General features: G+C 26.6%; 2 protein-coding genes across 10 annotated transcripts in view; both read left to right on the forward strand.

Moving 5' to 3' along the window:
* Nucleotides 1–7,678, forward strand: part of LOC123272460 (LIM/homeobox protein Lhx3-like) — a 49,126-nt gene extending 41,448 nt beyond the window's left edge. For 3 of the 9 annotated variants that reach the window (XM_044739234.1, XM_044739240.1, XM_044739243.1), the window contains 6 exons: nt 1,429–1,603; nt 2,812–3,029; nt 3,087–3,294; nt 4,746–4,918; nt 6,037–6,252; nt 7,131–7,678. In XM_044739234.1, the coding sequence (XP_044595169.1) occupies nt 1,429–1,603; nt 2,812–3,029; nt 3,087–3,294; nt 4,746–4,918; nt 6,037–6,252; nt 7,131–7,306 (1,166 nt within the window). In that variant the 3' untranslated portion in view covers nt 7,307–7,678. The remainder of the gene's footprint in view (nt 1–1,428; nt 1,604–2,811; nt 3,030–3,086; nt 3,295–4,745; nt 4,919–6,036; nt 6,253–7,130) is intronic. The other 6 variants (XM_044739238.1, XM_044739241.1, XM_044739239.1 and 3 more) reach the window with 4 other exon arrangements.
* Nucleotides 7,679–10,509: 2,831 nt separating this feature from the next.
* Nucleotides 10,510–12,111, forward strand: LOC123273400 (putative ankyrin repeat protein RF_0381). The gene has a single exon (XM_044740799.1). It carries the CDS (start codon nt 10,510–10,512, stop codon nt 12,109–12,111), a length of 1,602 nt encoding a protein of 533 aa, XP_044596734.1.
* Nucleotides 12,112–16,566: the final 4,455 nt, after the last annotated feature.

Consider the following 16,566-nt stretch of genomic DNA (forward strand, 5'->3'; position numbering starts at 1 on the left):
TTCTCATTGGACAGTCGGATGTATCGCGGTCGTGGAGACGTGCTGACGCCTCCGCAAAGCAGTCCTGAGAGTCATCATAGTCATATTAATAATAATAGTAATAATTTGCCGAATAGTAAAGATTTGCAGTTTGATGGTGAACGGATTACGCTTCCTAAAAATATTCCTGATATTTTGCTGTGTAAGTTTTGGAATTTTTGGAACTTCTGATTGTTTAGTGGATAATTTATTGTTGATTTTTTTTAATTTACAAAAATTAAATTAAGTGTTATTATTGATTATTTATAATTGTTTTGGATTTTAAAAAATTAAGCTAAATTTTTTTTGGATCAAATTTTATTTGATTTAAGAATTTTTTGTCTTGATTCAAATAAATTTTTTTTTTTAAGTGAATTAATTTTTAATAATTGATGATTAATGATAATTGATATTTTTTTTGGATTTTTTTTAATTTACAATAATAAAATTAAGTTTTATTATTGATTATTTGTAATTGTTTACGATTTTGAAAAATTAAGTTTAAATTATTTTAGATTAAATTTTGATTTGAGATTTTTTTGTCTTGATTCAAATAAATTTTTTTTTTTAAGTAAATTAATTTTTAATAATTGATGATTAATGATAATTGATAATTTTTTTGGATTTTTTTTTAATTTATAAAAATAACATTAAGTTTTATTATTGATTATTTATAATTGTTTGGGGCTTTGAAGAATTAAGTTAAAATTTTTTTTGGATCAAATTTTATTTGATTTAAGAATTTTTTTCTTGATTTAAATAAATTTTTTTTTTTAAGTAAATTAATTTCTAATAATTGATGATTAATGATAATTGATAATTTTTTTGGATTTTTTTTAATTTAAAAAAATAATATTTAGTTTTGTTATTGATTATTTATAATTGTTAGAGATTTTGAAAAATTAAGTTATATTTTTTTTTGGATCAAATTTTATTTGATTTAAGAATTTTTTGTATTGATTCAAATAAATTTTTTCTTTTTAACCGAATTTATTTTTAATAATTGATGATTAATGATAATTGATCATTTTTTTGGATTTTTTTTAAATTTGGAAAAAAAATTAAATTAGTGAATATATTTTTAGTAATTGATTGTTGATTACTGATAATTTAAAATTAATCATTATTTAAAATTAAAAAAATTTAATTTTAGTTTGTGGATAATTGATAATTGTTTTGAATTTTCTTTAATTCGGAAGAGTAATTAAATTAATAGATAGTTGGTAATTAATTATGAATTATTAATTATTGATAATTGATAATTAATCATTGATGATGATTGTTTTTAATTATTTAGAATTCAGAAAAGAAAAATTAAATTAGCAAATATGTGGTAATTTTGAATAAATTATTGATAATTAATTAATTGGTCAATTAATTAATAAAATTGCTTATTTATTTTTGTTTTAGCATCGATACCAAAGTGTGGAGGCTGTCAGGAAGCAATTTTAGATAAAATAATTCTGAGGGTACTGGAAAGATGCTGGCACGCTAAATGTCTTACGTGTCGGGAATGTGGCGCTAGACTAACGAATAGTTGTTTTGAGAGAAACGGGGTTGTTTTTTGCAAAGATGATTTTTACAAGTAAGTATTTATTTTTTAATATTCAAAAATTTTTAAAATTATCAAGAAAGTGATAAGAATAATAAAAAGTTTAAGTTTTTATAATGATAGTGAAATATTAAAAAAAAATTGATATTAATTACAAAATTTATTAGAAAGTTTATTGATTTTTATATTATTAAATAATTATTGTAAAGTTTATTTGATATTTATAAAAAAACTTTTACAAAGTTTCCTAATTTAAAAAAAATCTCCAAGTTTATTGACTTTTGATATTAATAAAAACTAAAAAAAGTCTATTGATCTTGATATTAATAAAACACTTTATCAACTTTTTGATACTAAAAAAAAAGTAAAAGGAAGTTTGTTTTAAGAAACGGAGAATAAAACAAAGAAGAAAGGTGGCTTAGAAAAAAATGTGGGTAATAAATAAAATAAAAATATAGGGGTAGTAAAATAAAAAATAAAAGTTTTTAAGATACGGGCAAGAATATAAGGGTAATGTGACCAGTATTGATTGCTTGGTACCGATACCTTTTGTGGCAAGAATAAATTCTTTGGGAAGTTATCGTTATCATTAATCACTGATCCCCAGTGTGTTGTCTTATTAAATTAGCGGATAAATTTATTAGAGAGCATACACTTACTGGTCCGATAGCTGAATTTTTTTATTTTTTTTATATCTATTTACCTAGTGTTATCTATCAGTTGCGATGTGAAGCTGACAGGTCATTTTTGATTGTCACGATTGTTTTATAAATTATGGACCGTCATAATTTTTTTTATTAATTTTTCTAAATATTCAATATTAATTTAATTATTTAAATATGAATATTAATTTAATTATTTAAATTTAAATATTGATTTAATTATTTAAATTTAAATATTAATTTAATTATTTAAATTTAAATATTAATTTAATTAATTAAATTTAAATATTAATTTATTTATTTGAATTTAAATATTAATTTAATTTCAAACATTTTGATAAAAATAAAAAAAAGGTTTACGGAAAATATATAATTACTATCATTATTTTTTTTTAAAGTTATTGAAAAATTATTTTTTAGCAGCTAAAAAAATTTTTTTTTTTAAATCTTTAAAATTTATCAATCTAACAAAATAAAAAAAATTTTTTTTTTCTGAAGAAAAAAAAAGGAGAGATTAAATACTAAATATTTGTAACTAAATGTTAACTTTGTGAATGTAATGTCAAATGTTACGTGTTGTTGGTATGACGACAGACGGTACGGGACAAAGTGCGCTGGCTGTAACGAGGGCCTGGCTCCATCCCAGGTCGTCAGAAGGGCGTCTAATTTTGTTTACCACCTCACGTGCTTCTCCTGCGCATTCTGCTCGAGACAGTTGGACACCGGGGACGAGTATTATCTCATGGAAGACAGAAAAATTGTTTGCAAGCCTGATTACGAGCAAGCCAAGGCTAAAGGTAAATATCAACATAAATATCATTGATCATTTTTTAAAATATTAAATAATTATTCAGAATTGGAATTTACAGAGTTAGCTGACGGCGGAAGCATCGATGGTGACCAGCCAAACAAGAGGCCAAGAACAACAATAACAGCCAAACAATTGGAAACACTTAAACTGGCGTACAATAATAGTCCAAAGCCTGCGCGACATGTTAGGGAACAATTGTCCCAAGACACGGGATTAGACATGCGTGTAGTTCAAGTTTGGTTTCAAAATAGGTAATGTCCAAAATTTGACCCTACATTAATTGATAGTTCATGAATTAAATCATATATTTTCATTCTTATTATTTTTTTTAATTATATCAAAATAATAATAAAAATTTTATCTTGGCATTTTATAAAAGTTAATAAATTATTATTATTATTATTGTCGTTTTTTTTCTTTTAAATAGTGTAATAATAATAATAATAATAATAATAATAATAATAATAATAATAATAATAATAATAATAATAATAATAATAATAATTAGCAACCTTGCGGTGATTATGTGACCGCCGGGACTTGTGAACTATAAATAAATAAAATTTTGCTTTATTAAGTAATGATTTTTGTTAAACTGCACTTTAATTTTTTAACTATTGACGTTTTTAAAGATATAGGTTCATCCTGATGTTACACTCATCAAGAGTTTTCATTTGAGTACCCATATGCATTTTGATATATATATATATATATATATATATGACAAATTGATGTGGGTACTCAAATGAAAGTTCTTGATGACTGTAACATCGAGATGAGCTTATATCTTTAAGAATGTCAATAGTTTACAAGATATTTGTTAAATTGCACTGTACTTTCTTAAATATTGACATTTTTAAAGATATAAGCTCATCTCAATGTTACAATCATCAAGAGCTTTCACTTGAATACCCACATGCATTTTCATATATTTTTCATATATACATATATATAATATATATAAATATATGAAAAAATAATGTAGGTACTCAAATGAAAGGTCTTGATGAGTTTAATGTCAGGGTAAGCTTATATCTTCAAAAATGTCCATATTTTACAAGATATTTGTTAAATTGCACTGTACTTTCTTAAATATTGACGTTTTCAAAAATATAAGCTCATTCCGATGTTACACTCATCAAGAGCTTTCATTTGAGTACCCATATGCATTTTCATATATTTTTCATATATACATATATATAATATATATAAATATATGAAAAATTGATGTGGGTACTCAAATAAAAGATCTCGATGAGTGTAACATCGGGATGAGCTTATATCTTTAAAAATGTTAATATTTCACAAGATAAAAGGTCATTTCTTAATTATGTATCTAGAGATAGAGCATTTCCAAATGCAGCCTAAATACTTATATCATAATAAATTGACTGTTGGTGAGAATGATATGAAACCTTGAAAAGGCACAACTCCATGTCAAGACCTATCTTAAGATACCAAATTTAACCATAAAAACCCATTTTATCATATAAATACACTGACCACAAAATTGTTATTATTTTTTTAATAATATAGATAATAATAATATATAATACATTCTGAAAGATTATAAAATTTCAAGCCAAAATTATTATTATTATTATTATTATTATTATTATTATATTATTACTATTATTTATTTATTTAATATAGTAATTGTTATCATATTATATTAATAAAAAAATAATTAATAACATTTCAGGAGAGCTAAAGAGAAGAGACTGAAGAAAGATTCCAATAGATCGAGATGGTCCCACTTTTTCCGAAATAACACGGGTAGTTTTAAGGGCAGCGGTGGTCATTCGCCGCGCCACGATAAGCTCCTGGATAAAGACGAGCTCAAAGTTGACTTGGATTCTTCGTTTGGTCACCACGGTACGTCTGAAAAAAAAAAAAATTAATTTTACTTCTAATTTTCAATCAATATCCCAGATAAAGGTTTAATTTAAAAACAAAGTTTGCTCGCGGCGAGATGAAATTTAGAGCCCAAACAATGACTGGATCCCTCACACCATACCCAGACCTGGATCCAGACTCAGTTGATCTTGCTTAGGTCTAGTTCTTCCTCATCCTCATCTTCGTCCTCATCCTCGCACTAGTTTCTCAGCCGAGACGGGCTTACTCGTCAAATATTCAAGAGATTGCTCGGCTAACTGCCAGATGCCAGAGCAGACCCGTGATTTCGCCAAGATTGCTTGAGCAGGACGATAACTATACTCTGTACCTCCCTAGCTTCCGTAGCCGATGCCCTCGGGCTTTTTATCGCATAAACTACTTCAACAAAAGTATTTATGTGTTTCATTTTTATTTTTTTCTCGAGGAGCTTTTTCATTTTTTAAATTTAATCATTTTAATTACTCCCTGGAATAACTTGACCTCGACCTTTATTTGTTGTTGGTTTTTTTTTTAATTAGTTAAGGCTTTTTTTTCCTTAATTTATGAATTTTTAAACAGATGGTCTTAATTATTAACTAGGGGGTGATTTTTTTAGCTTAATTATTAACCAGAAGGTTCATCATTAAAATTATTTATTGAAATTTTTTTATATTTATGAAGATATTAAAAATAATTTAATTCTTTTTAAGATTATTTATTATTATGGCCAGAATTCGCTGTTATTTTAAAATAACAATTGTATTAATTAATAGTATTAAATTTTTTATATTACGGTAAAAATATTGGTCGTATAAAAAAATTTTTTAAATAAAAGTTAAAATTTAATTTTATAAAAAAATGTCTTATAATTTTTTTTTAAGACCAATAAAAAAACCGCAATTTTAAAATTAAGATTTTTATAATTAGCATAAATTTAAATCATTAATTTTAAAATTGTGGATTTTTTATTGGTCTTAAAAAAATTATAAATTATAAGATCTTTTTTTTATAAAATTAAATTATGAACAACTTTTATTAAAAAAAAATTTTTTTAAGACTTATGTTTAAGATTTTTTTTTTTTCAATATTTTTTATTAATTTAACAAAATATTTTACAGATCTAAGCAACGACAGTTACAGTACAGTAGTAAACATGGGTCTAGACGGAGATGGATCGAGTCCAAGCGCAGGTGGAGGAAACGGCGGGGGTGGTCCACCTCGTGGTTACTTGGGTGCAACGACACCTCCCTATTTAACAACGTCCAGATCACCGTCCTTACCACCACACTTTCCATATCCTTCCGACGCTGGATTGTCTGTCTACACGAATCTCGGTAAATATTATTTTATATAAATTAAAAGGGTATTCTGGTCTAGAGCATCAAATTTCAGATAATTTTTAAAGTGCCGTAAAAAAAAGGAAATCAATATTTTTAATATCCATTTTTTATGTTATTTATTAACATTATAAGAATACAGAAAAAAATAAAAAAAGTTGAAAATTCAAAAAATTAGCAGCTGATGAAGTGGGGGGGTCTCAAAAATTTGGCACGTGACAATACCCACGATTCCAAAACTCCTAGCAATCGGAAACAAAAAAATAAAAAAGATTTTTAATCTAGAGTAATGTCGCTGGGGTCGGAACTACGGAAAAGTTTAAAAAAATTGTTTTTCACAAAATGGCGACTGCCTGAAAAAAAAAAAAAAAAAATTTTTACTATTTTTTTTGGCTTTTTTGAATTTTTTAAAAATAGTAAAAATTGAAATTTAGAGATAACCGTAGTTCCGACTATAGCGACAATACTCTAATCTTTTTTATTTTATTGTTTCCGATTGCTAGGAGGATTGGAATCGTGGGTATCGTCACGTGCCAATTTTTTGAGACCCCCCCTCTCCCACTTCATCAGCTGCTAATTTTTTGAATTTTCAACTTTTTTTATTTTTTTCTGTATTCCTATAATGTTAATAAATAACTTATTAAAAAATGTATAGGGTAAAAGACCTCATTAGTGGCGGGGACTCCATTACTGAGACTTTCTTTGAGTTTGGTACTCAGTCCACTAATGAAATCTTTTACCTTAGTAAAAATATTGATTGCCTTTTTTTACGGCACTTTAAAAATTACCTGAACTTTCATGCTTCTAGACCAGAATACCCCCTTAATAATTAATAAATTTAATCAATTAATATTATTGAACTATTTTAAAAACAGGAGGACCAGGTGGAATGGTGCCAGGACCAGCGTCAGATTTAAGCAATGAATCGAGTGGCGGTGGCGGTGGTGGCGGAGGTGGTGGAGGTGGCTACCCCGATTTTCCACCCTCACCTGACTCATGGCTCGGAGAAGCGCCTCAGCATCCTCACCATCATCCTCACTACGCCACATAACCCATTAAAATCTAAAATCTAATTATTTAAGTAAATTAAATTTATTATTTATTAAAAATCATCTAAAACAATTTATTTCGACGATTAAATATGAAAATGCGAACAGCCGGATTTTTATTTCCGTATTTTAGCTAGCTAAATCAAGATTAAAACATACTATCGTTCGCATAATTATATCTAATTAGGGTGGTGCTTGTTTTAGGTTATTTTGAGGTTTAATTATAATTTTTAGGTTAATTTTCGTTCCATCTCTTCCATTAATGGAACGCTCCAGTGAAATTTTAATGCATTGATCTATTGATAGGATTAAAAAATTTGGAATGAATTATTTTGAAATTATATCCAAAAAAAAAGAACCACTCTAATATACATCTACATATACATATATAAATAATATTTAATAGATTTATATATTTATGTACAAGTTCCTTCTTAAATTAAATATTAACGTAGAGTCAAGGCCATTAAAAATTAATAATTAATTTTATTTAGAAGTGATACGAATTTTACAAATTATTCAAAAAAAAAATATTTAATAATAACGATACTAATAAATAATAATAATGTTAATGATTATTATAATTATAACAATAAATGTCCTGGATTGTGTGCATAAATAATTGACGCTTGTGTAAAAGTAGATATTAATTTTAAAAAAAATTAACTTCTTAAAGTTTCTTGTAAATATTCTATTAATTTAAATGATAAATTTGCAAAATATTAAAAATTATCTAAAAAAATTTAGACCGGAAAAAATTTTGGCACAACACAATTTGAGTTAAAGGAAGTAATAACAATTTGTACATAAAAATGAAGATGTATTTATATATAAATTATTATTTCTGTTTTTATTTGACATTAAATAAAAAATGTAATTAGTTAATATATGAATATATTTACGATGTAATTATTCGTATGAGTGTTGTAAAAAATAGCGACTAAAAATATCGATAATTGTAAATTTAAATCGTTTGCCATTTAGTTATTACGTGAAAAAAATCGCTCGTGTAGAGGATAACTATAGAAATAATTGGTAATTGATATAAATGATAATAAAAATAAATCTAACGGTGGGGATGTGGAGATTAAATATAGAATGTATAATATTAGCGTAAAGTTAATTGTATGAAATGAGTGAAGATATGTAAATGCGATTGATAATATGGAGATCGTGCTGATTAAAATTTGTGATGAAAGTTAAAATAGAGTTGTGAAGAGAAGAAATGTTTGTCGGCAAGATAAGATGTGTTCGCAAATTTAACCAACAGACTACGAATCTTTATATTATTATCTAGTCATCAAGTGATAATAAAAGAAAATTTATCATAATTTACAGGTAGTTTGTTGATTCTTTTATTATTTTTATATTATATTTTGTACTTTTTAGTTTCAGTGATTGACTGTCGACATGTTTGAACTTCAACGGGAAAGTCCAGATGAATTTATATGTTACCTTAAGGAGGATAGTTTTTCTACTGCCAGCCCTTTAGAATTCTTCATTACCTACAGCGTCAATACAATTTTATCAAAAGCTAGATTCCGGTCGGATTTTTAAATATTATATTTATAAAAAAATAAGTATCGAATGAATAAAAATTTATTTATATCGAGCAAGTGAGAAAAAACGAATTAACAAAAAAATGAATTTATTTCTGCAGACAAGACAGATCCTAAGTATGTCAATTTATGCAATTCTACATTATTGCAGCTTTAATTATATTATTAAAATAAAATCAATTCTTTAGAAAGAATTGAGGTACAATTGGACTTCGCTGCATTTTTTAACTTACATTTTCTTTATTGAAACTTGAAACTAATTTTATCACAAATAAAAATATTTCAAAAAAATAACAGCTTAAATATAACGAGCGATAATTATTGTTATCTGATGTAACTTTAACTTTTGTTATTGATTAACTCACGGAGGCGTGATACGGTAGGAACTACAAAATCATTAACATAAAAATCCAAGTTATTCGTGGAAATTAGTTTTGTCACTTACATACACTTTACAGATCCTAAAATAAATCTTTAAAATTTCCATAAAAATTAATTATATAAGGTAAAAGCCCCAATATATGATCATGTACCAGTATATGATCACTCCATGTATTTGTATACCTATATTTGTGAATATAGATATACAAATACATGGAGTGATCATATACTGGTACGTGATCATCTATTGGGGCTTTTACCTTACTACTTAAAATACTTTTTAGGATTTTGTGCTGTTGCATTTATAGATCTTGACTATTCCGGTCTCTCCCGCATAGACAACGATATTTTGGATATATATCTTATTCTCCATGTTAGGTATGTAGAAGTCAAGCGTTCAATTAATACTTAGCCTCCAGGGACTTTAAATAGCAGAAATTTTATCTATGCTGGTAATCAACTTTTGCGAAAGAAGAAACAATAACAGTTCTGTAAAAATAATTAAAATTTTTTTTAATTCTGATAAAATTCTTTAAGTTTTTTAACATTATCTAAAATAAATTGAAAATATATTGATTAGTTTTAAAACACCAAAAGTAACATTGTTTTTTTTTTTTTTTTATGAAGTTTTTTTAATATTTTGTAATAAATCTTAAAATTTTTCATTCTTCAATTATCTTAAGAATTTTTAAATTAAAATTAATTCTTTCTAACAAATCAAAAAAATCTAACATCTAGCGTCTAAAATTATCCCACGGGCTTATTGATCAGGTCGCCCCCATCTTATGCGTGATCATGAATCATTGTTAAACCGAACAAACTATTCTTTCCTTGGGTATAAACCAAATTTTTCACCGGTCAATCGCGCTTGGGATCCTAAGCGCAACAATACGTGACATGACGGATTCCGTGGAAGCTGTGTCCCTTCTACAATGCAGTTGAGGGGGAGAGACTCCAGTTGTTCGATTTCTAAAAATACTTCTCATTTCCGGACAGTCTGTTTCGGCGTTTCATACGAATAACACATCTGGTTTTTAGGCCATAATTTACCGAATTTTTTAAAATTAAAATTGATTCAATTTCACTATTTTCAATTTGTTATTTATAAAAGTTGACGTCAAAAGTTTATAAAAAAATTTTGACGACTTTGTAAATACTGCGTTATAAAATTATTAAAATTGCAGTTTTTTATACAAAACATAAAATAACTTTGAAAAAATTATTATTTACGTTCAAGTTTGTAAAAGTAAATCAAATTTTAAAAAATGTGCGCGTTAGTGTGTTTGCCGAAACCAATCGCAGTGAGTTATAGTGAAATATCACGCCATCTGGAACTAGCGGTTGAAAATGGCGAAATCGGTAAAATGGAGCAGCTGATCAATTCAATTGCGGATGAGTTTCCAGTTCCGACAATTTTCAATGGGTACTCATTACTCTGCAAGGCAATTGAGTATTCACAGCCAGAAGCCGCTGAACTTCTCCTCAATTACATCGTAAATAAGGAGAATAAAGCTCCTCTCTATACCGCTCTTCACTATGCAGTTTTGGACAATAATCTTGACATCACAAGACTGATTGCTCAAAGAGGTGCGAATCTTAATTCAAAGGCGTGTATCATCAGTGATGAAATAAACACCGAAACTTACACGAACCGATACGCGACGATTTTTTACCGTTTGTCTGAAAAATGTTCGCTAGCTTCGGACAAAATAATTTTTCGGCAATGCACGCCTTTACACTTAGCTTTCAAGAACGAAAGCTCTGAAATGATTGAATTATTAATTTTTTATGGTGCTAAAGCGACGGCTGCGAATTTAGCAGAAAATTTGCCGATGGATATCGCCATCAAAAAGAATAATATTCAAGCTATGAAGTTATTGTTAAATCCAGAAAATAGTCAATTTATTCTGGATAAATTTGAAGAACCTGAGTATTCTCATGGGTATTTTCAATACATTAGCCGAGAAATTAAAGCAGGAATTTTGATGCAGGCGATTTCTAATAAAGATTCAGAGCTGGCAATCAAGTTGATCGACAGTGGCGTGGGCGTCGATGCAGATTACAGAAAAATAGCGTTTACTCTTCTCATCGATGCAATTCTTTGCGAAAATTTAACTGTGGTCAAGCATTTGCTTCGTAAAGGCGTCGAGGTCAATTCGATGACCAAAGATGGCTCAACAGCAATGCATTATTTGTTTGCGAAGTCATTTTTCGATGAAAACGGAGAAGACATTACCGTCCAAGTCGCGGAGTTATTTCTGAGTCATAATGTCGATTTCAATCTTCAGGATAGCAGGGGAATGACTCCTCTGCATTTAGTGCCTTATGACGTCGAGAAGATTAGCTTTCTGCTGGAAAACGGTGCAGATATTAACATTGCGATAGACAGTGGTTTTACATCTTTTGAGGAAACTCTGCTAGAAATTCAGGAGGCCTCGGACATAAATAGATCATGGATGTATGATGACGAGTATCGTGCTTGTCTTCGAAGTGTCGTCGAAGTTTTCATAAAACATATCGTGAAGATGATTTCGAGAAATCAGCCAGTTTCTCAGAATAATCTGAGAGGGTTAGAAGATCACAACTCGTTGGTTGACTTCAGAGATAGATGTTTCAGCGAAGCTGCAGTTATGAGGTCAGTCAAAGCGGGTCAATTCTTCACCCTTTTTAACTTTTGGGTATGGGATGATCTTGATCACTTAGCTCAACATGTGTGCAATAGAGACTTCATTGATTTTGTGACGAACTCGGAAAAGTGTGATCAAAGATTTCCGATCTATTCTGCTGATCTCAAACATAAATTGAACAAGTGCTTGACTCGGAAATATCTTTTAAATTGGAAAAGCAATTTAATTGCTAAATTGTGAAATAATTTCAAAGTAATTTTCTGTTTTGATATTATAATATAAAATAATATATGTATTTATTTATAACTATAAAATAGTTATAATTTATTGATTAGAGTGTAAAAATTATATCAATTGTATATAAATATATAAAGTAATATATGTGTATAAATTAATTGTAAGTAAATTTTTTAATGTTGGATTAATAAAAAAATTATAACTCATACAATAATCGTTCACCAAAATATTTGTTATTTTAAAAAACTATATTCCATGTAATTTTAAGTTTAGTTCAATTTGTTTGTTTTTTTTTTCTATGCTTTATTTTTTATTTTCCTTTTCAGATATATTCCGAAATATTTTAAGTTGCACCCAGGTAACTATTTTTCCAGCACCTCGGGTGACTTTTAACTTACCTTAATTTATGTTATTTTAAAGTCTATTACTTGTATACTCTACTAGACAATAGTTTTGCTGGTATTTGACTTCTGCTATTGTTATTATCATCATCATAATGTGAAGTAAGTCTCCAATCTTAATCAGGTAGGTATGGCATGCCCCAAACAGAGGAAATATATTTCTTTGTTTTAAAATGATTAAGTAAATTTAATTGAATTTTTAAATAATTTTTTTTTTTTTGTCGAACATTAGTAACTCAAAGATTAGATTTAAAAAAAATTTTTTTTTTATGTTAATAAAAAAAACTGATTTTAAAAATAGACCCTCTTGAATTTATGTATCGTCATAGTGACTGAAAAAACCGACCAATATATCTTTTAATGGTAGGCAAGTGGAAACTTATTTACCAGTTTTTATTCTTTTTTATTCATAGGACCATGAAAACCCAGCAAAGGTATAACTTTTCACACCTGCATCAAATGTTTACCGAGTCAACAATTCAAAATTTAACAATTCCTATAAAAAGTGTTAATTTATTTATTTATTCATTTGAACGCCAATCGGCATTATACAACATTAAGTACATTTTTTTAATTATAAGATATGAATTATAAATTTAAAAATTCTGAAATTTTGGCTCGAAAATTGCACAGAATTAAGTTTATTTGACGATGCCTAGAAAAAATTAAATAAATTAACAGTGTTAATAATATTGCAAAATATTTTTCTTGAGATTAGAGCGGTAAAAAGTTTACAGGGTCATGCAGGGAGTTCACCAGGCTGGAGATTCTGTTACTTGGTCCATTTCTCACGTAGTTCAATTTTTGAACACGCGTACTTCTAAGTGTCCTCTATACGAATAATTTTTTTTTCAATAGTCCTTGCGGTGCTAATTTTCGAAATATTCGTAATAATAAATCGTACATCTAACATGAGTTCCCTATCCTGACCGCAATTAGAGTGAACATTTTATTGAATAACAACCATACATTTTTTAGAATTTTTTTTGAAAAACTGAGAATATTTATTTCAAGTTATAACAAATAGTTTTTATCAAAAATAACAAAAAACGAAGGGTATTCATTTTTTTATAAAAAATGTTTGAAGTTAGCGACTTTCGATATTTTACGTGAGAAGAAATAAGTGAGTGATAGACTGTAAAGATGGACGGCGGAGTTTTTAAGATGGTCCACCTTTACAAGCATGGAATGTGAATGTTTTCTATACATGCTTGTAAATTAAAATAAAATTAATTTAAAATAAAAATTAATTTAATAAAAATATTAATTCAAAAAAAAAAAAAATTAATTAAAAAATATTCTAATCAAAATAAAATTAAACAAAAATTAAACTAGTCTGTAAAGAGAGGCAGCACTAGTGCGTGAGAAAGAAACCAAAAGCCATAACTTATTACAATGCCTTCAAGGCATTGTAGACGTCTGGTCCATAAATGAGATCGTTGAAAATTTATAATTTACAAAATAAATAAAAAATTTTTTATTTGTTATAGTAAATCATATTTTATTAACATATTTACTTATAAATATACACATTATACATATATACACCTAAAATTAGCTGAATTAATTTTTACTCCGTAATGATATACCGAATTAAAAGATCATTTTAACTTATTTATATACTTATGATATATATTTTTTTTGTTTATTGTTTTTATTGAAAAAATGTCTTTCGTATGAAAATATTTCATTTTATCTTTAACAATCAACAAATTGTGAACATTCATAATTAAAATTTATACATGTTACATACATACTTCATATGTAATATATAATATATAATAATAAGTACCGATTAGTGTCAGTCAGATTGTAAATATAAATCCAAATATATTTAAAATAAAAACAAACGATAAACTATAATTCTTAACTATTAATATTAATTATTAATTACCTTAATTATTATTTTTCAAAAGGCTCCTCGTAAGTTCGCGGTTTCTTTAAAATACTCTTAGTAATCATAAGCTGTTTAGCTATTGCTTTTTCCACGTTTTTTTTATTCTTATTGGACGCCGACAAATGCTCGAATGTGTCTTCTAACGCGCGTCTCGTTTTCATAAGCCGTTTTTTCAGCGCTTCAGGATGTAGCGGACTTTCACGATCTAGATCTCGGAGCGTGCGATTGTTACAATTAATTTCCTCGTCGCAAAATATTCAATTCAATTTTTTATAATAAGTCTGTTATTATTTTTATCTTATTTATTCATTTAAGAAAAAAAAAAATAATCCGTATTCAGAATTATATTCAATTATTTCTGAATAATTTGATATAATAAAGTTATATTATTGCAGTAAAAAAAATAGAACGAATTTAAAAAATTTATTTTTCGAAAACGGTGAAGTGAATCGATTTTGAATTTTAACCAGTGTTGCCGATGGGTCGAATCTCGATTACCCTTTCCTCAAAGTTCCATTACCCGTTTTTACCCAACACTGTTATCAACTCTATTTTGAGAGCGGCAAATATGAAAATTTATTTATAATTTTATACCCTTACAGTATTGACAATATAAAATGCATAAAATAATTAATTATTAAATGAAATCCTTTATTTTATATAAAAATTTTTAAATGTTTGTAGCAACATTATTATAAATTTAATGTTTAAAATTTTTACAAAAGTCATAACGTAACATACATAAATATACTAATATATAAACGTCTTTCTTATCCCAAATATTAGTATTTAACATTTCTTCATTTGGTTCAAAGTTAATAGTATCACTATCTTAGGATAAAAAGTTTTTAGTAATTAAAATAGACTTTAATGTATCAGTTAATAAGTTATTTCTATGATCAGTTTTTACATTTTTAATGACATTGAATTTAGCTGTCACTTGAAAATTTTTTAATTTTTTTTAACAATCAAATTTCTTGAAAAAAATTATTTTAAAAAAATTGTATTTTTAATTTTTTAAAATTTCTAAATGTCAATTTTTTTGATAATTATTTATTGTCATAATTTATTTGTTACAAAAATTTTTAAAATTATCAAATATCCGCTAAATTAATTATTATACATTTTTAGTGTCACTGAAAATTCTCTCAACGGATAGATTTGAAAATGGTAAAACTTGTCATAAAAAGTATGTAACTTTTTTAGATTCTTAAAGAATAGTTCACCATTAATGGTGAAATTAATTAGCTTTTTTTATATTAAATTTGATATCTTAAGATTTCCTTCCAATAATCTTCGGAGTCTAAATTTACATAAATATTGAAATCAGTCAAATCCAACAACGCGTGTCGATTGCATTTATTATCTAACTCTTGCACTACAATATTTTTACAATATTCCATCTTGATTAAGCTGATTACCCGATTTTACCCACCCAAATCTAATTACCCGTCGACTTACCCATTCGATATCGAATTACCTGAAAAATGGGTAACTACCCGGACATTGGCAACACTGATTTTAACAATAATCTTTTTGAATAAACTTAATTTTAGAAATTTGGGCAACAAATTAAGATGTTAAATTGTAAGAAGCCTGATGAAGCTGAAATAAATCAGCGAAACGTTGCAATTCTTATAATTTAACATCTTTATTTATTGTTCAAATTCCCAAAATCAAGTTATTTAAATATTTTAAATATGGACGAGAATTTAAATATTGATAATTTTTTTATTTTTTAAATCTTTTAATAAAAAATTTTCAAAATTTTCTCATGATTTAAGAAATTGGTATCGAAGCTCCTTAATTATCAGATTAAAAATTATTTTTAATACACGATTTATTTTCATAAATTTAATTTTCTTTCCAAAGACAATTTTGAAATTAACCACACGGAAAAAAGTAAACTGTAATAAATAATAGTCGATTTATAATAAGTAATGATCAACTGCTAAAAATTACAATTTCAAACAGTAACATCGTGATTTTACTATTCACTTTATAATATTTATATCATTTAAATGCTACAATTTGTACTTTACATGGAAGGAAATACTATTTCAAACAGTAATATTCGCTATGTCAACATTGAAAATGTTAAAGTATAATAATTAATAATTTTTTTGACTTTGATATTTATCATTTTGTACCTAAAAAATG

The sequence above is a fragment of the Cotesia glomerata genome, linkage group LG10 (genome assembly GCF_020080835.1).
Source record: "Cotesia glomerata isolate CgM1 linkage group LG10, MPM_Cglom_v2.3, whole genome shotgun sequence".
NCBI classification, from domain to species: domain Eukaryota; kingdom Metazoa; phylum Arthropoda; class Insecta; order Hymenoptera; family Braconidae; genus Cotesia; species Cotesia glomerata.

Bases quoted from the DNA above. Each gene is read 5' to 3' on its own strand.
- LOC123273400 (XM_044740799.1), top strand. From the start codon at position 10,510: ATGTGCGCGTTAGTGTGTTTGCCGAAACCAATCGCAGTGAGTTATAGT.